This window comes from Sapajus apella, unplaced genomic scaffold, assembly GCF_009761245.1.
Source record: "Sapajus apella isolate SASKATOON/1434 unplaced genomic scaffold, GSC_monkey_1.0 scaffold45, whole genome shotgun sequence".
Classification (NCBI taxonomy): domain Eukaryota; kingdom Metazoa; phylum Chordata; class Mammalia; order Primates; family Cebidae; genus Sapajus; species Sapajus apella.
In genome coordinates this window covers 13,166,322-13,193,652 of record NW_022436985.1, presented here as the reverse complement: position 1 = coordinate 13,193,652, position 27,331 = coordinate 13,166,322, and the positions used below count along the sequence as shown (strand labels likewise).

Here is a 27,331-nt window from a genome sequence, read left to right as displayed (position 1 = left end):
TTTAACTATTCTATGTTTGGGGATGTCTTTTCCAAAAATACAGATTTTAATTCAGTGTAAAGAACATAGGTAATTTAGGAAATTATAAACATATTTCTTGAGGCTTAGCTTGGCTCTGTGCATTCAGTAAATGCTTGTTGAGTGCCCATTATAAGCAAAACACTGCTTGAATGTTATCTTTTGTGGCTTTTTTATACTCTGAGAAAATGGTGTCGGGATTTGTTGCTCAGCAACTAACTGTAGAATATACTAATCTCTTGATTTATAAAGTTTCACTGCATGGAATAATGATATAAACTAATTTACTAGTGCAAGATAATTTATAATTTGTAAAATACTTGCCTATACTTAATATCAATTTGAGCATGTTAACAATTACATAGACAAGGAAGATAGCTTTAGTTTACATGTGAGAAATTGGAATTTGACAGCCTAAACGCCCTGCTCAGGATCACGGTATTTAGAGCTAGGATTTACCTGAAATTTTCTAATTAAAAAATGTAAAGGAGAAATCAGGTGTATGGTCCTAAATGTATAAAATCAATTAAAACATTTTTAAAAATTTAATACCTTGTGTGATTTTGGACTAATTTTATCTTTTTGAATCTATGAAATGTTCACATTGGATTAGAAATTTTTGGCTGAAAGCCTGTAATTGGGTGATTTCTGGCACCTAGGTTTAAAACAGCACTTCAAGTATTTCCTTACTTACTTATGATCAATTACAAGAAATCATTAGCTTTTATTTCATTTTATAGCTGTTTACACTTTATTTGGTTGAGAAATGTTTCAGAACTTATTTAATGAGAATGACATCACATTTTGCATCGACTCTAGAAATGGAGAGAAACTAATTTCATTAATGACCAATTGCTGTATGTATGTACATGTTTTTATGTATTTAGGTAGAGTTTCTGTCACCCAGGCTGGAGTACAGTGGCATGATCACGTCTCATTACAAAATCCAACCCCCGGGTTCATCAATTCTCCCACCTCAGTCTCCTGAGTAGCTGGGATTACAGGCACTTGCCACAATGCCTGGCTAATTTTTGTATTTTTAGTAGAGACAGGGTTTTACCATGTTGGCCTGGCTGGTCTTGAACCCTTGACCTCCCAAAGTGCTGGGATTATGGGCATGAGCCAGCATGCCCGGCCAACCAATCATTTGATCATCCCTGAGATACTCCAAGTTTATTATTTCTCTAAGTATTTACTTATTTTCTTATCATCCGAAAGAGGTGAAAGATATTTTTCAGGTTATGTCATTAAATGTTTGCTTAAGATTTTCTCAGAACTATCAAAATTTTAAGCTTTTGAAATATGAAATTGAAAGGCACAAGATGGGAGAAAAGAGTCTAGTTCAGAGTGAGGAGCTCATACCTATAGAAATTTATAGCTGCTTTTTGCAAACTTCATGGCTAAGAAAGCAGTGTTGCTTTTCTACTTTCTGGCTGTAGTTGCGTTCCCTTTATTTGCCAGAACCCATGTGCAGCTATTTAAAAGCTTTCTGCAAGGCTGATGTAGCCAATCTGACTTCATCACCTGGCTGGCCCAGGTGGGATCTGACACCTTGACAGTTAAGGTTTGGCTCTCTGCTACCTTCCAGTCTCAAGCAGGTCATTTCACAAACAATGTGGGGCTGTATGTGGGTCAGTGAATATTTATTAGGCCCATCTGGAACGTTACATTTATCTCAGTATCTAAAAATTCCGATTTGGGAAACCAAGTTAGACTCGTCTTTCAAAATTATGCTTTTTATTTGTTCACCCACTTACTATGCTTGTACTTGAACTGTCTCAGACTTGCGGGTTTGAACAATTCTGTGGCACACTATTCATGTAGAGTTCAATGTAGATAGTGCCCTGGAATTCTGCATGTAGTAGTCCTATCTATAATAATGCATACTGCTTTTAATAAATATGAGGTTGATACAAAAAGGTAAACGTAATATAAGGATAAAAGAAGATAAGGATACCAGCTAGGGACCTAGGTGACTTATCCTCTCAGAGGTATTCCTTCCTTGTCTTGGTAGGTTTACAGCATATGTTTGCATCCTCTGTCAACCTTAAATAATGAGTTTCGAATATGTGATTATTTGAGCCCAAAGCTTGAGGATGGCCACTTTGGAGCTTAGGGTCAAGTTGCCCTGAATGTACACTGATGAGCAGCAGTTACAAGGTTGTTTTTTTTTTTTTCCTTAGATGGAGCTTGCTGTGTGCCCCAGGCTAGATGGAGTGCAGTGGCGCAGTTTGGCTAACTGCAACCTCTGTCTCCCGGATTCAAGCGATTTTCCTGCCTCAGCCTCCTAAGTAGCTGGTACTACAGGTGCACTCTGCTACGCCTGGCTGATTTTTTGTATTTTTAGTAGAGATGGGGTATTCACCATGTTGGCTGGGCTGGTCTTGAACTTCTGACCTCAAGTGATCCACCCGCCTCCGCCTCCCAAAGTGTTGAGATTACAGTCTTGAGCTACCAAGCCAGCCTACAAGTGAGTTTTTCAGGAAAAAAGAAAAGGCAGTTCCTAAGTTATTTAACAAGAATTTACATAAAAATAAACTATCGGTTGACTATACGTAATTCTTTGTATCACAGATTCTAGGAAGATAAGGAGTGAGACAGTGAGTCTGGAACAAAATGCCTTTAAGTAATTGCTCCCAGGCTTGCATGGTGTGACCAAAGTCCCATACTCAGGGGCCTGATAAACTTTACATACCTCACATAGCTCAGTCAGCTCTGAGCTATTTTTATTTTCTTGCCTCAATCAATGTATTTTGATGAAGTTATAATTATCATTTTTTGTGTGTGTGTGGACAATGCTTTTGTTATACTAAGAATCTTTGACCAACCAAGGTCCCAGAGAGTTTATGGAAGATTTATAGGTGTATGTAAATGTCTATTATCTGTTTTGATTTAATTTTTATATGTGGTGTGAGGTGTGGATCAAGGTGCTTTTTTAAAATTGTTCCAGTACTGTCTATTGAATTACCTTTGCAACTTTGTTGTTAATTTGTTGACCATATGTGTGTGGGTTTATTTCTGGACTATTCTTTTCCATTGATCATTTTGTCTTTTATGCCAATACCACATTGTCTTGATTACAGTAGCTTCATAAGAACCCTTGAAAACAGGTAATATAAGTCCTTCAACTTTATTCTTTTTTCAAACTTGTTTTTGCTCGTCCTTTGTGTTTTCATAGAAATTTTGGAAAAAATTCTCCAAAAAAGCCTCTGGCATGTTGACAGAAGAAAGTGATGCTCAGCAAGGCTTGTACAGTAAATGAAAATGGAAATGGAGGGAGGCCAGACATGGTGGCTCATGTCTGTAATCCCAGCACTTTGGGAGGCCTAGGCGGGCAGATCGCTTGAGCCCAGGAGTTCAAGACCAACCTGGTAAACATGGTGATACACCATTTCTATGAAAAATGCCAAAACAATTAGCCAGGTGGTGGTGCATACTTGTAGTCCCAGCTATTCAGAAGGCTGGAATGGGAGGATGGCTTGAGCCCAGGAGTCTGAAGTTTGCCGTGAGCCAAGATCACTGCACTGCACTTCAGCCTGGGTGACAGAGTAAGACCCTCTCTCAAAAGAAGAAAAAGAAAAAAGAAAAAGAAATGGAAGGAAAGACAAATGACAGATTTGGTGCCAACTGAATGTGTTGGTTAAAGGAAGCAGATGTGAAGTGTTAAATTGATGCCCAAGTTTCTAATCTGAGTAATTGGTTAACTGGATTGATGGTTCTCCAAAGCAGGAATTATAGGAGGAGGCAGCATTTTGATGTGGAATAGAGAGAAGTCCATTTGCTTATGTTGAATTACAGATGATGCCAGTGGAAAACCACCTAGAGATGGCATGTTGGAAGCTAGAGACAAATTTACTAGGAGTCATCTGTGGTCCACGAGATCACGTGGTGGTGGGAGAACACAGGCCCAAGATAGAAAGTTGAGGATCATTATCTTTAAGTTATGAGCTTGAGAAAAAGAAGCTATGAATTTTTAGGTTCTTGTAAACATCTTAAATACCTTCAGCCAGTGGCTTACCCCTGTTATCCCAGCACTTTGGGAGGTCTAGGCAGGCGGATCACCTGAGGTCAGGAGTTCCAGACTAGCCTGGCCAACATGATGAAACTCCGTCTACTAAAAACACGAAAATTAGCCGGGTGTGGTGGGGCACACCTGTATTCCCAGCTACACGGGAGGCTGAGGCAGGAGAATCTCTGGAACCTGGGAGGCAGAGGCTGCAGTGAGCTCAGATCACACCACTGCCCTCAAGCCTGGGTGATAGAGTGAGACTCCATCTCAAATAAATAAAATAAATGAATGAATACCTTCATTCAGCGTGCACAATGCTGCATGGCTCTATTTGATCATTAAAAGTATTACAGTACTTCTTCCCTTCCCCTGATCTCCATTCACACTCTTGTTTTCCTTTTCAAGTCTAGCATCTTTGTAACAGAGTGTGTACCTTAAATACAGTAAAATAAGGGCCCCTGCTATTCTCGTAGATGAGTAAGATTGCTCCAAAATGCCACTATTTAGAAATTATCTTGCATTCTTTAATTACTAGATAAGTTTTTATTTTGTTTTTCTCTAAAGGGTATAAAATAGAAATCAGGAGCTTAAATGATGTAAATAAAAGCAGGACCGCCTGGTTGAGGGTGAGGAGAGGAGAGTTGCAGCACATCACCATTATTGCCAAGTGGACTTGGAAGTGGCTTGCAGAGAACTTCAGTATTTTTCAGAGCACAATTTGAATGCCAGTCTGATGCTTTTAGTATTTTATAAGTAAGGAAACCAATGCCTGAGCTCCCTTGAGGAAGTGATTTGCCCTTTGTCTCACTGCTAGTTAGGGTTGAGGTGGAATTAGGGCTGGTGATTCCTGATTCCTAGTCGCATGCTCTTTTTGGTGGATGGTGATATTGCCCTAGAGACCCGCTTCATTAGTCACCATACCCACTACCCCTCACACCACCCCCTTAATACTCTGGGTTATTAAAGGTGAAAAGAAAATGGGAGAGAAAAGAAAAAAAAAACCTGATGTGTTCCCTTGTTCCAGATGTCAAAGCTCTGTAGCTTATCAGACTGACAGCAGGTGCCCTGCCATTTTCTGAGGGGATTTTCTGTCTGGTTGTTTGTTAGTTACCATCTCTTGCTATTTAAGCAGCTTCAGGGGCAATGGATTCTCTGTCACAGTGGGAATTTGACATTTCTATTTCATTTGTCATTTCTGGTACATTGACATTTAATTTTGTAATTGTATACTTAAAAAGTTAGTAAACTAAACTACTAAAAACTAAAGTTTATTAGTGCTTTATCAAAACTGAAAATACTCCCAAAGGCTAAAATTATATTTGGTGAGCCTCCTAATGAGGAATTAGAAGACTTGGTTGAATCATAATATTAGCTTACTGCTTATTTGAATTTACTAAGTCCTTGACACTATACTAAATGCCTCATTTTAGGGATGAGGAAACAGTTCAAAGTGGTGGCGATGTTTGCTGACGTTTTGGAGCTAATAAGGGCTGAGTTTGGATTAAGAAACCTCAACATTCTGAATTGTTGGGCGCTCTTATTTTTCGGATTATCTCAGGCTCCATATCCTGCTCAATATCTATTTGTATTTGCTTTGAGGGAATATTCTCTTTTCTCTAGCCCAGTTCAGCATCCGCACTCCAGTTTCCTCCTCTGTAAGCCACTCTCCCAAGGTGTCTGTGTGTTTATCACTCATACCTGAAAGTTGCCAGGGTAGGATGGAGAGGATGGGGCTTGAGAGGGGAGAGGTTGTAGGAGAGGGAAGAACATGGCAGTGGAGATTTATAGCTTAAAACTGAGCATTACATGATATTTCTGTTTTGAAAACCCTATCCCTGGAAATTCTGCAGTGACCACCTTTGTCTAAAGGCCTAGAGCCCCCTGCCATCTCCAGCATACACACTCAGCTCTTGTACATGCACTCAGAAGTCAGTTTTTGTTTTAAATAACTTTTTAAAAAATCTCATCACCAAATGCTATTGATCGTAGTTTGCCTATCAGTAAAATAGAAATGAGGTCTATATGACCTTCAATTGAGATTCTCTCTTGAGGATTTAATAAAAATGATGGAAGCTGAAATGTTTAAAAATATATGTGAAGTGCTACACTCAGGTGAGATACTACTCTTATTGTTGATGCTTTAATTGTAAACAGATTTATAAAGGGACTCTTAACAGCTGATCAGAATCTACATGGAACTAACACCATGAACTCCTGGTTAAGTGGCAAAACAATACTTATCTGATTTTAGGGGTAAATTTCTGATTTAGAAAACATGGAAGCTTCTTTTGTGTCTTTCGTTTAAAATTATCCTTTGTATTATTAACAGTAGATTTTAGCAAAGGCAATCAAACTTTCCTAACAAAGAAGTATAGTAGTGCTAAGATGTTCAAGATAAGTTAATAGTTGTTTCTTTGTTTCAGATTTTGTAACTGAGATTTGACACACTGAGCAATAAATGAATGTATTGGCAAGCATGTGTTTTTTTAAATATGATTTTGCAAAGTAATTTGTTTTTCTAATTTTAGGAAACAGATATTGATGACCGATATGGAGATTTGGATTCCAGAATAGATTCTGACATTCCAGAAATTCCACCATCCTCAGATAGAACCCCTGAGATTCTCAAGAAAGCTCTATCTGGTTTATCTTCAAGGTATGATTGGATGAAGAGTATATCTTAGTGTACAAGATAGGCTTTGAGGTTATCCCTCTCCATGTAATCAGTCTGACTTTTTGTAAGTTTTCCAGCTCAAAAAGACCACCTAATACCTGAGGTATAGTTCTATCTACTTAATGTATGTCCACACTTAAAACCTTGTGAAGTACAAGAAAACCAAGACTGAGAGGTAATTATTGAAGGTTACTGAGCTAGTAGATACAGACCTGAGATTCTTGCCTTGGGCTGTCAGATTCTGAAGTCTGTGATCTACTTACCATGTCAGGTTGCTTTTTCTGGTATCAGAACACCTAATAAAGAAAACTCCATCGTTTCTGTTCCCTATTTTTCAAATGCCAGACAGAAATAGGTATTTTTTTTTCTTTTTTCTTTTCTTTCTTCCTTTTTAAAATAAGATGGGTTTTCACCGTGTTGCTGAGGCTGGCCTTGAACTCCTGGGCTCAAGCAATCTACCCACCTTGGCTCCTTAAAGTTCTGGGATTACAGGTGTGAGCCATGGCACCATGCCAGTATTTTTTTTTCTTTTAACCAAGTTTAAGATTATTGTCTAAAACTCCACAACCCATTACCATTTTATTTTTATTTTTATTTTTATTTTTTTTGAGACGGAGTTTCGCTCTTGTTACCCAGGCTGGAGTGCAATGGCACGATCTCGGCTCACCGCAACCTCCGCCTCCTGGGTTCAGGCAATTCTCCTGCCTCAGCCTCCTGACCATTTTATATTTGTGCAACACATAACAATGTTTAATGACTACAAAATTTCAGCTCATTATGTATTACCCTTCATTGTATGCTTTAGTAATGTGAATTATAAAATTTATAAAAGCAAAATAAACCTAAGCTTTTGTCCAGATTAATGTGTGAAGTGTTACAAATTGGAATGAAACAATAGTTTCCCCAACTTTTTGACACTATGACACAGTAAGAAACACATTGTATACCACATTCCAAGACACACATAAATATATATTTTAACTGCTGCAAAAATGTTATGAATTCTTCCCATTGCTATATGTAATACCTTCTGATTTCTTTTCTATTTGATGCTATCCTATGTTATTGAACAAAAAATTCTGCATGTAGCTTACTCAATTGATTTTTTATCCTTGGTTCATAGCCTGCAGTCTGAAAACCAATAGTTTAGTCCTATCTAGTAAATGTAATATGTTTTTCTTTTTTTTACTTTGTAGGGATAACCATTTTAGGATACGTTGGTTAAAAGCAACATTTTCGTATTTTTAAACTGATAGAACACATCTTTGATCTACTATTAAAAGCATGATTATTTTAATAGTTCTTGTTCCCAGTTGTTTTCATGACCTAGTTTGCAGATGTAACTTTGCGTTAAAATCTCATCAAGTCTACCTCAGACCTGAAATTTTGTGTAGTTGATATTCTGTGAGAATAATGCTGGATTCATGTGTGTCATTCATAGTAAGATCTTCCTTAATCACGAATTTTTTTTTTCTGATGTAAAGTAACAATAGCAAATACCAGCAGCTAATATTTATTTAACATTTACTATGTGCTAGCATTGCCTCAGGCACTTTATATGTATTGACTAATATTCTCATGGCATCCTCATAACACAAGTATTTAAATGTGGAAACATAGGCAGATATTATATATCAAGAATCATGTAGCTAGTAAGTTATGGAACCACATTCTAAACTAGTTGCTGTGGCTTCAATGCATGTATTTTTATCTATGATATTTATAAGTGAATTGGTTTTAGAAAACGAACAATGGATGGTATAATGGTTTCAATCTTCTCAAGAAACTTCTCTACAAAGATTACATGAATGTTACAAAATCTGTTTTATACATTTTTATTCTGTTTTTAATCTAATATTGAAAATAGACTGTCTTGCAAAGACTTAGAATTTGTAGATACATAGAACTGAAAATAGTAATTACATAAGAAATGTACATTACCTGCAGGAAAAAAAAATCCTATAGTCCTCCTACCAAGACATTAATATTTAGAATACTTTGGTGTTTACTCTTTGAAGCTTTTTTCTTGTGTTGTGTGTGTGTGTGTGTGTGTGTGTGTGTGTGTGTGTGTATGTGTGTAAAGCAAAAATAGATTGTGCTGTTTTCTACCTTACTGTTTTCATTTTTATTCGATGGTATTATTAGGAACAACATTTCGTGCTCCTAAATACATTTCAGGAACGTTTTTAATGTCTATATGATATACTTTGTTATGTGGCTATAGTCTAGTTTATCCAACTCATCACCTATTGCTGGGCATTTAGTTTATTACTAAATTTTCACAATTAAAAATACCTCTACATTAGACATTTTCTTTGTAGCAAACTTTGCTTTAATATCCATAAGATAAAGTCCTAAAAGGGAAATTGCTTGGTCAAGTTTATGCCCTCCCCTTACTTTTTTATTAAACAGGGTTTTGCTCTGTTGCCTAGACTGGAGTCCAGTGGCTCAGTCTTGGCTCGCCGCAACCTCTGCCTCTCAGGCTCAAGCAGTCTTCCCACCTTAACCACCCAAGTAACGGGTACTACAGGCATGAGCCACCATGCCTGGCTAATTTTTGTGTATTTTGTAGAGGCACAATTTTGCCTTGGCTTATGGTCCTTTATTTACCTCTGACTAGATTAGGGACCTAGCCCAGTTTCCTAATCCATCCGTTAATCCACAGTTAGTTATATCTGTGCAACTACATGGAGCCTTTCAGCCACAGCATTTTTGACTCTACGCTCACTTTTAGTTCTGCCCCATGCTCATGCTTGCATGAGAAGTTTATGTCTACGTAGTTTGTTAAACGTGGAGGGAAATAAAGTTGAATGAGTGCAATTTGACTACCTTATAAAGAAACTTGGAAGCTAGGAAAAAAAAATGTATGTTGTTGGTATTCTAGATCCTGTGTGCAGAAATGACATGATAAAAGGAGTATTTGAAAATGGTGTTTAGTTGGTAGTATTTAAGCTATATCTGAGAGTTGTTGAAAGCAAGGAATGTTATCTTTTTTCTTTAGAGACAGTATCTCACGGTTTCACCCACACTGGAGTGTAGTGGCACAATCATGGCTCGCTGCAGCCTTGACCTCCTAGGGTCAAGTGTTCCTTCCACCTCAGCTCCCTGACACCCCCTCCTTCCCCAACTAGCTGGGATCACAGGCGAACACCACCACGCCCAGCTAATTTTTGCGTTTTTTGTAGAGTTGGGTTTTTCCCATGTTGCCCAGGCTGGCCTCAAACTCCTGGGCTCAAACAATTCCATATCTTACGAAGGCGGCTAATATTTCTTGGAATGAGGGAATGAGGGCTGGGGTGGTTCACACCTGAAATCCCAGCACTTTGGGAGGCCAAGGCAGGAGGATCACTTAAGCCCAGGAGACGAGTCCGGGCAAGATAGTAAGACTCTGTATTTTTTTAAAAAAAGAGGAGTGAGGACCCGTGCTTAGAATACAGTGCATATATGTTACTAGACTTTAAGTTGAATCAAAATCTCTTGTAACATAATTTAAATGCTACCAGTTCAGTTAATAAAAATCAGAAAAATCCTAAAGAAAAACAACAATTTCAGATGTAGAAGTTGTCATTTGTATATAGGAGAATTCAGAAATCAACATCCATGTATTTAAGTTATTCTGAATTTTTCATACAGGAGTGCCAACATTTTTTATGACACCATATGTGTGGTGTTCACACAAGGAGTGATATTTGTATGGGACACTAGGGATGCAGTGTGAGGCTCATGGCGGTGGTGGGGTATGGTCAGGCATCTCTGGTCCTTACAGTGAGGGTTGGGAGATATCAAATCTCAGCATGGCAGGGACCAGCCACTGTACCAGCAGGAAGGTTCTGCTCTGAGGCACAAAGAAAGACCCAAGAATAAGAAAATACTTTTACTAAAGGCTTTGCCCCTAATCAAATAAAGCAGGCAGTACACTAAGTAGTAGAAGGGTCCATCCATCTGTCTTTATCCTCAGTGGCTGACTTCTTAGGTAACTGGCACCTCATTCCTTCATTTCACTGAAATCACTGTTGTTTTAGTTCGGTATTATCTTTCATTACTTTTTCTCATTGGCAGTCCATGCTGTCTCTACCATCTTCTTAAAATCATTACTGTATTCATCTACCATCCTAACTGAGCATCATCTCTTTTGAGGGCTTTTGTACCTGGCCCGTTCTTCCCCTCCATGTGATACCTGGTGGGATGTGTGACTTTCACATCCACCATGACCACCTAACTCCTAACCTCACGATTTATTCCCCACTCACATTTAACAAAAATTATTTTCTTTCTTGGCTAATATAACTTTAAAAGTTAATTTATCTCCCAGTGTGTGAATGAATGCTGTTTTGTTTTGTTTTGTTTTGTTGTTTGTTGTTATTAAATAAAGTGAAGTAGTGGAATCTTAAAAGTATAGTTAAGGAAAATTTCTAAATCTGGCAAATCAATACTGAAACCACACAGAAAACCTTAAGAACACATTAAATCCTAACTTTACATTTTCTTTGTAGGTGGAAAAACTGGTGGATACGTGGAATCCTCACTCTAACTATGATTTCATTGTTTTTCCTGATCATCTATATGGGATCCTTCATGTTGATGCTTCTTGTAAGTGTTTGGCATTTTCCTAAGCGTCTCTTGCTTTGTTTTTCAACATTTATATATGATTGAAGTAATTTTTGCATATCATAAAAAAGTTAATTCAACACTCAGTCATAGCGTATATAGTTCCTTTAAGTGTCTTTTGGTTCATGATGTGATCTGACCTAATCTTTTCTGTTTGTAAAATGGCTACTCAATGTGTTCATCCAGCAGAGACCAAGATTGTATAACAGGTACATGTCTATGTGTCTGACATTGTGCCAAGCATATTTTATAAAAGGTATGACACGAGCCTGGGGAACATAGGGTGACCTCATCTCTACAAAAAAAATTTTAAAAAAATAAGCTGGGGGTGGTGGTTTACACCTGTAAACTCCAGCTACTTGGGAGGCTGAGGTTGGAAGATCACTTGAGCCTGGGAGGTCAAGGCTGCTGTGAGCTGTGATTGTGCCACTGCACTCCAGCCTGGGCAACGGAGTGAGACCATCTCAAAAAAAAAAAAAAAGCAGAAATATACACATATAACATCAACATATGACTATTAGCTGGATCCCTGATTAACTCAGTGTAATGGCAGAAACATACAAGTAACCATATGAATAAATAGTATGATAAATACACAAGGTAAGTTCTATGACAGAACACGTTAGGAGTGTACAGTAGAAAAGCACCTAATCCAGTCTGAGGGAGAGACGAGGAGGGGCTTCCAGAAGAGACGGCCGAAGCTGAGTCCTGAAGACTAGGCAGGGAAAGGAATTTCAAAGTGAGGACATCACAGGAGGGGCATGGAGGTAATGAGAGGATGTGGTACATTGCAAGATCTGCAGGTTGCACATGTAGAGGGTGTCTATGTAGGGGACTGGAGAGGCAAGGAAAAGCCATTCTGGGAGTTTTGGATTTTGGTGTACATGGGAAGCTCAACTAGTCATGAAGCCAACTAATATTTAAACCCTTCATTCATTCATGTAACCAACGCTTCAGAGATGCCTGCTATGTGCCAGGCATTTTGTTAGTTCTAGGGATGATACAGTGGTACTGAGAAAAATGTACCCATCTCTGCCCTCATGGAGCATACCGTTTGCACTTTGAAGAACTGATTATGTATTTACAGTCAGATGCCACCTGGTGACATTTTGGTCAGTGATGGACAACTATATGATAGAAGTCCCGTAAGATTATAATGGTGCCAAAAAATTCCTATTTCCTAGTGATTTTATTCTAGTTGCCAACAGTATTCAGTAAAGTAACATGCTATACAAATTCATAGCCTAGGACCAATAGGCTGTACCATATAGACTAGGTGTATAGGAGGCCACACCATCTGGGTTTTTCTAAGTATACGCTATGATGTTTGCACAACAACAAAATTGCCTAAGGATGCATCTCAGAACGTATCCCTGTTGTTAAGCAACACATGACTATATATAATCACAAACTACAATCAGCATTTGAAAAAAAAGAATGATACTCAGAGAGCAAAAAGGGAGCTGGGAGACTTTCCAGAGGAACAATGCCAAGCATGTGAGCTGCAATCTGAAGGTTGAGTGGGAGTCAGCAAGGTGAAGGACAGAGCCTGGGGGAGGACGGTCACAGGCAGAGGATATCTGTGTACAAAAGCCGAGGTGCCTAATGCATGAAACATTTGAAGCCCGCAAATGTTGGAACCAAGGAGAAATGCATTTGTTCAATGCATTCGTCAAGCATTTAGGCAGTGCTGAGCTTGGTTTGATGATGCACAACGAGAGCCTGCTCTCAGGGGTGCCCTGTGGCCTTCTTTGTTAATTTTATCATCATTGTCACTTCTTTTGATTCCTTCTCAGTTAATCCAGGCTCTTATGTACTCACTTCCTTCATCTCTGGTTGCTCTTGCCTTCTTAGAAATGTGTTTATCTGGCCAGGTACAGTGACTCACACCTGTAATCCCAGCACTTTGTGAGGCCAAGGCGGGCAGATCATGAGGTCAAGAGATCAAGACCATCCTGGCCAACATAGTGAAAACCTGTCTCTAAAAAAAAAAAAAAAAAAAAAGAAATGTGTTTATGCATTTTGCCAGTCTCCCTCCATGTTCAATTCTATTCATAGCTCATAAGGTTATGAGCTATATGACATGGTTTTCCTTTTATAAATAAGTTTTGATGTGAAATTAGACATGATGAAAAACAAATTCCATCAGCTCTTGAAGCCACTTAAAGTGGCTAAGCACCTCAAAGCCTCTTTCACTTCTCTTTGTGTCCTCTCATTAATTTTGCACTTCCTTGGGGAAATCAAGTAATGAAAATGAATAAGAAGTTAATTTCTTTTTCTGTTAATTTGCTAAGATCTTAAAGTGCTTTTTCTCACAAAGGAAAAAATGGTTAATAAATAGGATAGACCTAATGTGAGGGTGGAGGAAGCCAAGGTTGAAAGCCAGGTGGGCAGGTGTCTGGTTTGAGTCCAGGTAGAGGCCACCAGCTCCCATTCTTCTGTCGCTGAATATGCCAAGGGCTAAAATGATCACCATTGGTCCCGGGACTTGGGCATTTAAGAAGCAAGTGTGTGTAGAGTACTTTTCAGTGCCAGGTGGTGAGTGGGCAGGCTTGAGGAAGAAAGAACCAAGTGAGAGCAAGGAGCTCAGCAACGCTTTGTGGGTGAAGGGACCTTTAGTATGATCTTGAGCAATCTGTCAGGGTGGAGGGAGCACTGTGAGCAAAAATCCTAGTGGCTGGAAGTGTGCCATTTGGACCTTTGCTCATGGTGCTCCCTGGGTGGCAGAAAAAGGTGTTTTTTTTTGTTTGTTTGTTTGTTTTTTAGCACAGGGCTGAAAAATAATTAGAGATCAGATTCTGGAGGGCCTTGCAATACTGTGTGAAGAAGTTTGGGTTTTATTTGGGAAGCAGTAAGGAGCCATTGAAACTAAGGGAGATCATTTGAGGTATTATTCTCTTTTAGAAGAAAATGTTGATCTAAGGTATCAGAAACCACCGGTATCCTAGGTACACGGACTTAGGCAGGTTTGGTGGGTTCCCCTGTGATCACCTTACCTTTTTCTCCAAACTCAACTGTTGAGTATAATAACTAGGACAAAAATTTGTGGATAAAAACTGTTTTCTAACAGCTCTTTGTGACAAAATTCAAGACAGTTTTAAAAACATGAGTGTATACATTTGGATTCGGATTTTTAAGAGAACTGTTAAGTGTGCCTACAGTACTTTAGGTTTTTTGTATATTCTACTACAAAAGGAAAATATGATTTTATTGCAAGTTATTTGCTTCAATTGGTGAGTTTAATTAAAGAAGAAAATAAGAATATTAAAGATCTGGCCAGGCGCAGTGGCTCATGCCTGTAATCCCAACATTTTGGGAGGCTGAGGCAGGTGGATTATTTGAGGTCAGAAGTTCACGACCAGCCTGTCCAACATGGTGAAATCCCATCTATACTAAAAATACAAAAATTAGCTGGGCATGGTGGTGTGCACCTGTAATCCTAGCTACTCGGGAGGCTGAGGCAGGAGAATTGCTTGATCCTGGGAGGCGGAAGTTGTAGTGAGCCAGGATCAGGCCACTGCACTCCAGCCTTGGTGAGAGAGTGAGACTCTGTCTCAAAAAAAAAAAAAAAATTAAAGATCTAAGTAAAGTAGGTTTGAACTGCTATTGGTTATTTAAGTTTATTATATACACATACATGCATATATATATATTATGTTTAATATTTATGTTAAGAGAATATGGATGGTACACACACATATAGTTGGTACTCAGTTGATATTTATGTGTTTTAAAACCATTTCTATTCATATTCTTAACTAGATCATTTATATTTTGAGAAGTACAAATTGTATCTAGCTTGGAGTTGCCATATAATGTCAGCACTCAAAAATGACTAATTCAAGAAAGTTTTATTAAAAATTTCTAGGAGGCCAGGTGCAGTGGCTCACGCCTGTAATCCCAGCACCTTGGGAGGCCGAAGTGGGTGGATTGCTTGAAGTCAGGAGTTCAAGACCAGCCTGGCCAACATGGTGAAACCTGTCTCTACTACAAATACAAAAAATTAGCCAGATGTGCTGGTGCATACCTGTAGTCCTAGCTACTCTGGAGGCTGAGGCAGGAGATTCACTTGAACTCAGGAGGTGGATGTTGCAGGAGCCGAGATCACGCCACTGCACTCCAGCCTGGGCAGCAGAGTGAGACTCAGTGTCAAAAACAAACAAACAAAAACTTCTATGAAATTATAGCTATTTTAATATGGAATGCATATCCATGTTTCTTAAAAGACACTTTTTTTTTCCTTCAGCCTATTTGTAGTTTTTAAATTATTGTATTCACAGCTTGGAATCACCCTTTCTAAGTGATGGATTTACTAAGGCATGTTTTGATTTAAAGGCAGATATGAACATACAGAAATAATGAGAGGTTTTTTTTTCCCCCTTGCCTTCTAGGAAACTTCTGTTATTAAGTTTTAATCCATGCTATGTAATTTACTTTTAAATAGTGTGTTTACTTTTGGCCAGGTGCAGTGGCTCAAGCCTGTAATCCCAGCACTTTGGGAGGCTGAGGCAGGCGGATTGTAAGGTCAGGAGTTCAGGACCATCCTGGCCAACCATCCTGTCTGTACTAAAAATACAAAAATTAGCTGGGTGTGGTGGCATATGCCCATAATCCCAGCTACGAAGGAGGCTGGGGCAGGAGAATCGCTTGAACTCTGGAAGCGGAGGTTGCAGTGAGCCAAGATTGTGCCATTGCACTCCAACCTGGGTGGCAGAGTGAGACTCCATCTCAAAAAAAAGTTTGTTTACTTTTTCCCATTGTGAGAGTTGTGATAAGTGTATTCAAATTATTTTGGAAAATAGATAATTAAAAGTAATCATCCCCAGCACTATTGCCCTATTGTTAACAACGAAAATGCAATTAGTAGTGCTACTTGATATATTTTATTTCATAATTTTTACTTAATTTATATTTGTAAAACCCATGGTTATAATAATAATGTGACTAACACTGTGTATCCTGCTTTTTAAGCTAAATATCATATCAAAAGTTTTGTGGCCAGATGCAGTGGCACACACTCATATTCTCAGCTATTTGAGAGGTTGAGGCAGGAGGATTGCTTGAATCCTGAAGTTCCAGTCTGAGTCCAGCCTGGATAACATGGCACAATGTTGTCTCTAAAAAAACCAAAATTAAAAAAAAAAAGATTTGTGGTGTTTTATGGTCTTTATAATCATTAGCTTTACCAGATTGTCTGCTTGATGGAATGTAATCCATCATGCAGTTATTTACTTAAAGTGAATGAATAACAGAATTCATTCAGTGCATTATTTAAAGTTATTTAAATCATTGTGTTATTTTTAGACATTCAGGTTATGTTCTGGTTTTTTTCTATTGTTGTTGTTTTTTTATTGTGAATAACACTATCCTGAATATATTAGAGCATAAACATGCTCTAACTTTATATGCAGGAGTACTTTCTTAGAAAAGATTTGCAAAGTGAAAACAGACACTTATTTGGGCAATTCATAGGTACCATAGTTCATACTCACAATGTCCAGATCTGAACTTCTAGTCCATACCTCAGCCATCCTGACTAAATCTGTTGTCAAAGTTAAATAGGAATACAGAGACAAATCTCTATGCAAAGCATTTTATTTGGGAATGTATGTATATTTTTAAAAAAACAGAATTGTACTTCAGAGCATACACCCAGACCAGGGTGGTCTTTGGTATATCTAAAGAACAAAGAGAAGGTTGGGAGTTTTGTTAAACAGAGAAATGCTGCATACTGTTTTGAAATAAAGTCCATTGGCACTATGAAGTTATTGGGAGTTGTCAAGCTCTGATTGGTGAGTGATAGTGGCAGGTAAAACTAGCCTTAGAGTTCTGGCAGATTGTTGTTTCAGCAGCCACTAAGTAAAACTGGTTTGAGAGTATGACCAGCTGTTTCAGCAGCTGCACTTTGGATAATTTGTGGAGCAGGTGCTATGCACCCCGAAGGCATTTTCTGCTTGGCCTCTCAACTCTTATTTTAGTTGGATATGACTAGGATGACCCAATTCACATAATTCATATTGTCTACTTTCCCAAGCCTTCCTTAGTGTTGCCTGCCTGACTGCCTTTACTCTTGTCACCTCTCCAGTCCATTCTTTCCACCTTATTCTAAACACTCATGTCCAGTCATGTCCTTTCAACTCCTCGGTGCAGTCCTTCCTGCTGTTTCCTAGGATTACAGGACCAGGCTTATCTCTCTTTCCTCCTTTGTCTTCCAGCAACTCCACCGTCCTAGTAGTTCCCTTAACACACCTCATTCCCTCTACAGATGTGACTCTGCAGATCCTTCTCCTCTGGCTCTGCTGCTGCCCACCCCCTACCCCTGCCACAAATGTGTCTGCCTCTACACATATCCATTTGCCTATTTCACATGGGGTTGTAGCCGTGTTTCCTCCCTGAGAGACTGTGAATAGGAGGAAACTCTCTGTGAACAGATGCCCTATATTATTTCTATAAGCCCTTAGTAACTAATAAAGAGTAGACAATTAAATACTGGCTGTTGTTAAGGTTCTGGAAACATTAATTGGGCCAACAGAGTCCTACAAGTGTACATTGCTACCAGTGATGATGGTGTGGAGTATCAATTTCTGTATAATCATCCAGTCCTAGAAGACACACATATACTTTAAGGATTTTGAACTAGTATTTTGAACCTTTTGTTTTCTGTTTTCATAGCAGTTCCATATTGTCTTTGCAAGCTATAGTTTTACATCATATAAATATAATGTGTGCTATTAAAAATACTTTTGTTATTCCCTCTCAGTAAAATACAAAAACTAGCAGAAGACAAGAAATAACTAAGATCAGAGCAGAATTGAAGGAGATAGAGACACGAAAAATCCTTCGAAAAAATATCCATGAATCCAGGAGCTGGTTTTTTGGAAAGTTCAACAAAATAGATAGACTGCTAGCCAGACTAATAAAGAAGAAAAGAGAGAAGAAATCAAACAGACACAACAAAACATTGTAAAGGGGTTATCACCTCTGATCCCACAGAAATACAAACTACCATCAGAGAATACTATAAACACCTCTACACAAGTAAACTAGAAAATTTAGAAAAAAATGATAAATTTCTAAACACATACACCCTCTCTGTGTCCATGCGCAGAGGTGTTTATAGTATTCTCTGATGGTAGTTTGTATTTCTGTGGGATCAGAGGTGATAACTCCTTTACAATGTTTTGTTGTGTCTGTTTGATTTCTTCTCTCTTTTCTTCTTTATTAGTCTGGCTAGCAGTCTATCTATTTTGTTGAACTTTCCAAAAAACCAGCTCCTGGATTCATGGATATTTTTTCGAAGGATTTTTCGTGTCTCTATCTCCTTCAATTCTGCTCTGATCTTAGTTATTTCTTGTCTTCTGCTAGCTTTTGAATTTGATCTTGCTTCTCTATTTCTTTTAATTGTGATGTTAGGGTGTCAATTTTAGAACTTTCCTACTTTCTCTAGAAAACTAGATTTTCTAGTTTATTTGTGTAGAGGTGTTTATAGTATTCTCTGATGGTCATTTGTATTTCTGTAGGATCAGTGGTGATCTCCTCTTTATCATTTTTTATTGTGTCTATTTGATTCTTCTCTCTTTTCTTCTTTATTTGTCTGGCTAGCGGTCTATCTATTTTGTTGAACTTTTCAAAAAAACAGCTCCTAGATTTATTGATTTTTTTTCAAGGGTTTTTCGTGTCTCAGTCTCCTTCAGTTCTTCTCTGATCTTAGTTATTTCTTGTGTTCTGCTAGCTTTCAAATTTGTTTGCTCTTGCTTCTCTAGTTCGTTTAATTGTGATGTTAGGGTGTTGATTTTAGATCTTTCCCTCCTTCTGATGTGGACATTTAGTGCTATAAATTCCCCTCTAAACACTGCTTTACTATACCAGAGATTCTAGTACATTATGTCTTTGTTCTCATTGGTTTCAAAGAACTTGTTTCTTAATTTTGTTATTTACCCAGTAGTCATTCAGGAGCAGGTTGTTCAGTTTTCATGTTGTTGTGTGGTTTTGAGTGAGTTTCTTAATCCCGAGTTCTAATTTGATTGCACTGCGGTCTGAGAGGCTGTTATGATTTCTGTTCTCTTTCATTTGCTGTGGAGTATTTTACTGCCAATATGTGGTCAATTTTATAAGTACGAAGTGGTGCTGAGAATAATGTATATTCTGTTGATTTGGGGTGGAGACTTCTGTAGATGTCTATTAGGTCTGCTTGGTCCAGAGCTGAGTTCAAGTCCTGACTATCCTTGTTAATTTGCTGTCTTGTTGATCTGTCTAATACTGACAGTCGGGTGTTAAAGTCTCCCACTAGTATTGTGTGAGAGTCTAAGTCTCTTTGTAGGTCTCTAAGGACTTGCTTTATGAATCTGGGTGCTCCTGTTTTGGGTGCATATGTATTTATGATAGTTAGCTCTTGTTGCATTGATGCCTTTTATGTAATGCCCTTCTTTGTCTTTTTTGATCTTTGATGGTTTAAAGTCTGTTTTATCAGAGACTAGCATTGCAACCCCTGCTTTTTTTTGCTTTCCATTTGCTTGGTAAATGTTCCTCCATCCCTTTATTTTGAGTCTGTGTATGTCTTTGCATGTGAATTGGGGCTCCTGAATACAGCACACTGATGGGTCTTGACTTTATCCAATTTGTCAGTCTGTGTCTTTTAATTGGGGCATTTGGTCCATTTACATTTAAGGTTAATATTATTATGTATGAATTTGATTCTGTCATTATGATGGTAGCTGGTTATTTTGCCTGTTAGTCGATGCAGTTTCTTCATAGTGTCAATGGTTTTTATGATTTGGTATGTTTTGCAGTGGCTGGTCCTGATACTTCCTTTCCATATTTAATCCTTTCTTCAGGATCTCTTGTAAGGGAAGCCTGGTAGTGACAGATCTCTCAGGATTTGCTTGTCCATAAAGGATTTTATTTTTCCTTCACTTATAAAGCTTAGTTTGGCTGGATATGAAATTCTGGGTTGAAAATTATTTAAGAACTTTAAGAGAGTTGAACATTGTCCCCCCACTCTTTTCTGACTTGTGGGGCTTCTGCAGAGAGATCCACTGTTAGTCTGATGGGCTTCCCTTTGTGGGTAACCTGACATTTCTCTCTGACTGCCCTTAACATTTTTTCCTTCATTTCAGCCTTGATGAATCTGAGGATTATATATCTTGGCATTGCTCTTCTCAAGGAGTGTCTTTGTGTTGTTCTTTGTATTTCCTGAAGTTGAATGTTGGCCTGTCTTGCTAGGTTGGGTAAGTTCATATGCTTATGAAGTAAGTACTCATGCTGTGTTTTTCAGCTCCATCAGGTCATTTATGTCCTTCTCTAAACTGGTTATTCTAGTTAGCTATTCCTCTAACCTTTTTTCAAGGTTCCTTGCATTGGGACCTTCTTAGCTTCCTTGCATTGGGTTAGAACATGCCCATTTAGCTCAGAGGAGTTTGTTATTACCCACATTCTGAAGCCTACTTCTGCCAATTCATCAAAGTCATTGTCTATTCAGTTTAGTTCCCTTGCTGGTGAGAAGTTGTGATCCTTTGGAGAAGAAGAGGTGTTCTTGTTTTTTGCATTTTCAGCTTTTTTTGTGCTGGTTTTTCCTCATCTTTGTGGATTTACGTACCTTTCGGCTTTGATGTTGGTGACCTTTGGATGGGGTTTCTGTGTGGACTTTTTTTTTGTTGTTGATTTTGATGCTATTTCTTCCTATTTGTTAGTTTTCTTTTTTACAGTCAGGACCCTCTGCTGCAGGTCTGATGGAGTTTGCTGGAGGTCCACTCCAGGCCCTGTTTGCCTGGGTATCAGCAGTGGAGGCTGCCAAACAGCAAAGATTGCTGCCCGTTCCTTTCTCTCAAAGCTTTGTTCCAGAGGGGCACCCGCCAGATGCCCATGGAGCTCTCCTGCTGGAAGCTTTCTCCCAGTCAGGAGGCACAGGGATCAGGGACCCACTTAAGGAGGCAGTCTGTCCCTTAGCAGAGGTCAAGCGCTATGCTGGGAGATCTGCTGCTCTCTTCAGAGCCGGCAGGCGGGAATGTTTAAGTGTGCTGAAGTTGACCCCACGGCCACTCCTTCCCCCAGGTGCTCTGTCCAAGGGAGATGGGAGTTTTATCTATAAGCCCCTGACTAGGGCTGCTACCTTTCTTTCAGAGATGCCCTGCCCAGAGAGGAGGAATCTAGAGAGGCAGTCTGGCTACAATGGCTTTGTGGAGCTGTGGTGGGCTCTGCCCCGTAGGAAATTTCCAGCAGCTTTGTTTACACTGTGATGGGAAAACTGTCTACTCAAGCCTCAGTAATGGCAGATGCCCCTCCTTCCACCAAGCTTGGGTGTCCCAGGTTGACTTCAGACTGCTGTGATGCCAGCAAGAATTTCAAGCCAGTGGATCTTAGCTTGCTGGGCTAAGCTAAGATCCAAATGGGGGTGGCATTTGCTGAGCTAGACAACTTGGCTCCCTCGCTTCAGCCCCTTTCCAGGGGAGTGAACGGTTCTGTCTTACTGGTGTTCCAGACGCCACTGGGGTATGAAAAAAGACTCCTGCAACTAGCTTGATGTCTGCCCTAACTGCTGCCTAGTTTTGTCCTTGAAACCCAGGGCCCTGTTGACGTAGGCACCCAAGGGAATCTCCTAGTCTGAGGGTTTCAAAGACTGTGGGAAAAGTGTAGTAACTGGGCTGGAATGCACTGTTCCTCATGGCACAGTCCCTCACGGCTTCCTTTGGCTAGAGGAAGGAGTTCCTGGACTACTTGCACTTCTCAGGTAAGGCAACACCCCACCCTGCTTCAGCTTGCCCTCCATGGGCTGCACCCACTGTCTAACCAGTCCTAGTGAGATGAGCCAGGTACCTCAGTTGGAAATGCAGAAATTTCCCACCTTCTGCGTTGATCTCGCTGGGAACTGCAGAGCAGAGCTGTCCTATTCAGTCATCTTGCCAGCCTTCTCAGTATGATATTTTAAAAGCCCTTTGGATCTGATGAACTTGAACACTTTATCTTAATATTAAACATTGTCTCTGTTCTCTATTTTTGTTAGAAATGACCTGACATTATATACAAAGGGTATTTGAAAAACGACACTTAGAGTTCCTCCTGTCTTTATAACCCATTTATGACCTTTCCCTAAAAGTGCTATTTATGGTAAATTGACATGTATTTCTTTATTATGTGGCTGGGAAGACACATTAACTTTTTATAGTACGTGATTGGACTTGTAATTGATACAATGGGAAAAAGTAGCTTAAGAATACCCTGGATGGTAGGTTTGGGAAAGATAATTTGTGGAAATCTTAAAAAGAAATCCCAAAGTATATTCTCTGACAGAGTTTGGAAAGCTTTTTCTGTTAAAACACCAGTTGGTAATATTGTAGACTTTAAGAAACTGCTTATGTTTCAGTCACATAATCTTTGATTTTTAAAAAACTCTTTAAAATATATAAAAAATCCATTCTTAGCTCAAGGACAGTATAAAAAGCCACTGAGCTATGCTCTCTAGAGGCTGAAAAAGCTAGTCTGCCATATTCACAAAGATTTATCCTCTTATTTCATGTAATAAGTGTTCGACATGTCATTTGCTCTTTGAGTCTTCCAATTGGCAGGTCTAGCACTAGGTATGATGCTCCATCTTGAGAAATTACCTTCACCCAGGTTACTGAATGCAGCAGTTTGAAGGACTACAAAATAGAACATTAAAAAGGGATTTATAAATCTAAACCCATTTAATAGGTGTGCAATCAGGACACCGTGTAAACAGAAATGCATAAACTCAGTTGACTGGCCAAAGTGTCTGCAAGCATAGAAGCTTGCTTATACTTTGCTAAGGTAGTCCAGCTTAGATTCACCAGTATGTAGCTGGCTATGGGAGAGTTGACACAGCTGAGAGAGAGGATGAAAAGGCCATTCCAGGGTGACTAGGTAGAAAGTGTTTTAACTATTTACCCTGACAGTATCTTTATCATTTGTAGGTATAACAATATATGGTTACAAATGAATATATACAAGCAAACTTTTATATATGATCATTTTCTTAGGGTATCTCAAGAAACATAATGGGCAAGTTGGACAAAGAGATTCTCCAATTTGAGAAGGAAAATCTCAAGAATGAAATAGTAATAAGGGATAAATCCTAGTCAACTGTGATCAACTGGACTATATCCCTCAAACTTTAAACTCCAGTGCCATTACCCACCCCGGGAAGGATCTTCCAAATCTTTTTGAATAAAACATTATTTTGCCTATCTCTTTGAGGCATCACTTGATTTTAGAGACATAGAATATTGCACTTTTTACTGACATTTAGAATAATTAAAAATTGATAGATTTTTAAAATACATATGACAAACTGCTTTATTGAATGCTTAAGCAAAAATGTAAACATTGAGAAATGTATGTTAATGTTTTCTCTTGGTTTCAGGTTCTGGGCATCCAAGTGAAATGCTTCCATGAAATTATCACTATAGGTTATAGAGTCTATCATTCTTATGATCTGCCATGGTTTAGAACACTAAGTTGGTAAGTAAGCTTGAAACTATTTCAGATATGAAAAGTTGATTTCTAAAGTTTGTAAAGGAAGCATCTTGATCTGTCAGTATCCATTCAATTTACTCAACAGATTGATTCTGGAGAAAGATAAATAAAAATAATGTAATTGAAATTTGAAAAGAAGATCACCTTTTTCTTTCCCATTCCAATAGGACTTTTTTCAGATCTTGTATTTTAGTCTTTTTAGAGATATCTAATATATGTTTAATATATACACCATTCTTGTCCTGTTTTTAAAATAAAAAACTAAACATTGTATTGGACACATTTTTATATTCTTTACAATAATAACTAGCAAAATATTTACATATCTTTTCCTTCATTTCCCCTCAGTTGACGTGAGAACATACAAAATATTGTATATATACAAATTCATGTGAAGTTAATAACAAAATCACCAAATGATTTTAACATTTAAAATTTTACATCTTTTAAAACTTTTCATTATAAATTACTGCTATCAAAACCTTGACTAGGAAACGTGATAATGTTATAGTTCATATTTAACCCAAGTGGCCATGCTTTTTAATATAGTTGATTAATATCAACCAGGGAGTCAGTGTCTTATTAAATAGATGGGGTTTAGAATAGTCAAAGGAAGTGTCTTGATTTTGGTGTTAGCTGACTTTTCCTTCTAGCAGGTTTCTTCATCAGTGGCAAAGTATACAGGAAATGTCAGATAGGTAAAGTAGTTGGAGAATAATTAAATGCAAAACCATGCTGTATTAATTCTAATTATTTAAAAAAGGAGAAGATAAATCAGGATGGGCTCCAGTGATTATAGAAGGTGTCAGAAGAGGTAAAAGATAAACTGGTATTTGAAATGAAGACAAATTTTAGATGAAGAGATTTCTGGTTGGGGAGATAGTACCCATCAGTTTCTACATGTGAGACAGACGCACTGTATACTCCAGTTGATGAGACATTCCTGGCCCTCCTGAGCCGAGGGTATTGATCAGAGGACAGTGGGTACATAGTTGGATTGGTGGACCAGGTTAGGCCTCGATTGCTTTACAGAGGAAGAATCCCTGCTCATCTGGAGTCCATGGGGAGCATTAGAAAAGGCAAAAAGATGCCATTGTGTGTAGGGCAGTAGGGAGAGAGGTTGAATTACCTCTTCTTTCTTTCCCTCTTAATCTTCCTGAGGGCAGGTGGATATTTGTCTTAGGACTTCTACTATTAAAAAAGCATTAGAACTGTGAGTAGTTAGGAGTTAATTTTCCTTTTTTTTTTTTTTGAGACAGAGTTTTGCTCTTGTTGCCCAGGCTGGAGTGCAATGGCACAATCTCGGCTCACTGCAACCTCCGCTTCCCAGGTTCAGGAGATTCTCCTGCCTCAGCCTCCCAAGTAGCTGGGATTACAGGCTCGCGCCACCACGCCTAGCTAATTTTGTATATTTAGTGGAAATGGGGTTTCTCCATGTTGATCAGGCTGGTCTTGAGCTCCCGACCTCAGGTGATCTGCCTGCCTTGGCCTCCCAAAGTGCTGGGGTTACAGGCATGAGCTACCGCGACTGGTGGAGTTAATTTTCATTATGAGCTTAATACCTCAGTATATACACACACAGATTATACATACATACAAAGTATTAAAATCATACATCACACACATACACACATTATACATACACACAAAGTATTAAATTTATACACACATACACACACACACACACACACACACACACACACACACACCCCACCCCCACCTCCCAAGGGTGAGGGATTGTGTGTGTGTAGTATTTTCTACATCGTCTCCTAATTATCTCTGGCATTAGATTTTCAGCTAAAGGTATGAACTATATTTGGTAAATTTTTGCTAATCAATACATTTGAAATTAAGTTTGAAACAGGAGAATAGCATTTTGGTAAAATATATCTTGAATTGGTCTTCTGAACTTGGTTTTGATCATTATGTCATCAGAATGTAGAAAATAATTCTGTTGAGTTTGAGGGGAAGGAAAGCTTCAAATATAGCAAAGCTAATTGTTTTTAAATTATAGGTACTTTCTATTGTGTGTAAACTACTTTTTCTATGGAGAGACTGTAGCTGATTATTTTGCTACATTTGTTCAAAGAGAAGAACAACTTCAGTTCCTCATTCGCTACCATAGATTTATATCATTTGCCCTCTATCTGGCAGGTAAGTTAAGGAATATTCTGTATTGATATGTAGCTAACACATTTTCCATGTTTATTTTTATTTATATTATTTAAATTCATAACTTTTTTGCTAAATTTTATTCTAGCCTCTCTTTTTCATTGTTTCTCATGTATAAACGTATTTCTTTCCTCATGTTCTTAAATAGCAATTATCCCTTGTGGTGGGTTTAAAAAGTGTTTATTAAGAATCACTCCATGTGTTTGAACATTTTCTTTGCAAATTGCAGTAAAAAAAACTTTTAAGCAAATAAAAACTATTACCCAAATACAATTTACGAAGAAGCTTTCACATATATATTGTGTTATTTGTCCCGAGGAAATAGAGCTTTTTCATGTAGAATTAATCAGACTAATTAGTTTTTTAGACATAGTTTATTATATATGCAACTTTGTTTATAGTAGGCTATGCCACGTGTTTTTATAATTTTTAAATTAAAATTTACATTCTTAAGTTATAATTTACAGATATCTTTTCCATAAAATTTTACAGATCATAAAAAAAAATTCCCTAAGAAATTGATTTTTTTAATGTGCTTTTTAAAAACCACATTGCTCATGTGAATTCTGGACCTACCAATTACTGAATGAGTAAACAATGAGATATTTAATTAATTTGTCTGTGCTTCAGTTTCTTTGTAAAGCACTTAGAATAGTACCTGGCACTATTTAAATTTTGTTTTTTTATTATTTCCACTTTGAAAGAAGAAAATGAAATTTATTTGTGAGTTTTCACATTAGCTGTTAATAGTTATTGTTTTAACTTCTAGGAGTCTCCCAGTAAATAAATTTTTCTCAAGGTACAATTTTGGAAACTGAGTAATTCTTTTCCATTTCTCTTTAAAAATACTCGGGGTATGTGGGAAAGCATGTCCAGTCTGTTAGAAGTATGCTATTTCATTAAATAGTTATGATGCCTTCATGGTGCTCCTAAGCACCTTCAGTTCCTGGGCCTTCTAAGTCTAAAAAGCCAGAAAGTGAAATACAATCTGAAATGATAATGGGAATTTCAGATAATTTTTTTTATATCATTAGGAGGAATACATTTTTGAAGAATTTTCCACCTTTTACATTCAGGATTTTTGTTAATTTTTTTAATTTTTAATTTAATTTTATTTTTGTAGATATTCGGTCTCCCCATGTGGTCCAGGCTGGTCTTGAATTCCTGGGCTCAAGGAATCCTTCTGCCTTGGCTTCTCAAAGTGCTGGGGTTACAGGCACAAGCCACTGCACCCAGCCTTACGTTCAGGTTTATTTTTCAGTTCAGCTTTCCAAATCTGTTCCTTCATTTAAAAAAACTTTTTACTGCTGTGTCTATAAAAAGTACATTCATAGAAATAGGTATTGAAAAATTTCTACTCT

General features: G+C 38.1%; 1 protein-coding gene across 2 annotated transcripts in view; it reads left to right on the top strand.

Annotated features, from left to right (window-relative positions):
- CDS1 (CDP-diacylglycerol synthase 1) overlaps positions 1-27,331 on the top strand; it is a 67,270-nt gene that overhangs the window by 8,305 nt on the left and 31,634 nt on the right. For both annotated transcript variants that reach the window (XM_032239711.1, XM_032239709.1), the window contains exons 2-5: positions 6,556-6,683; positions 11,195-11,291; positions 23,686-23,783; positions 25,813-25,952. In XM_032239711.1, the coding sequence (XP_032095602.1) occupies positions 6,556-6,683; positions 11,195-11,291; positions 23,686-23,783; positions 25,813-25,952 (463 nt within the window). The remainder of the gene's footprint in view (positions 1-6,555; positions 6,684-11,194; positions 11,292-23,685; positions 23,784-25,812; positions 25,953-27,331) is intronic.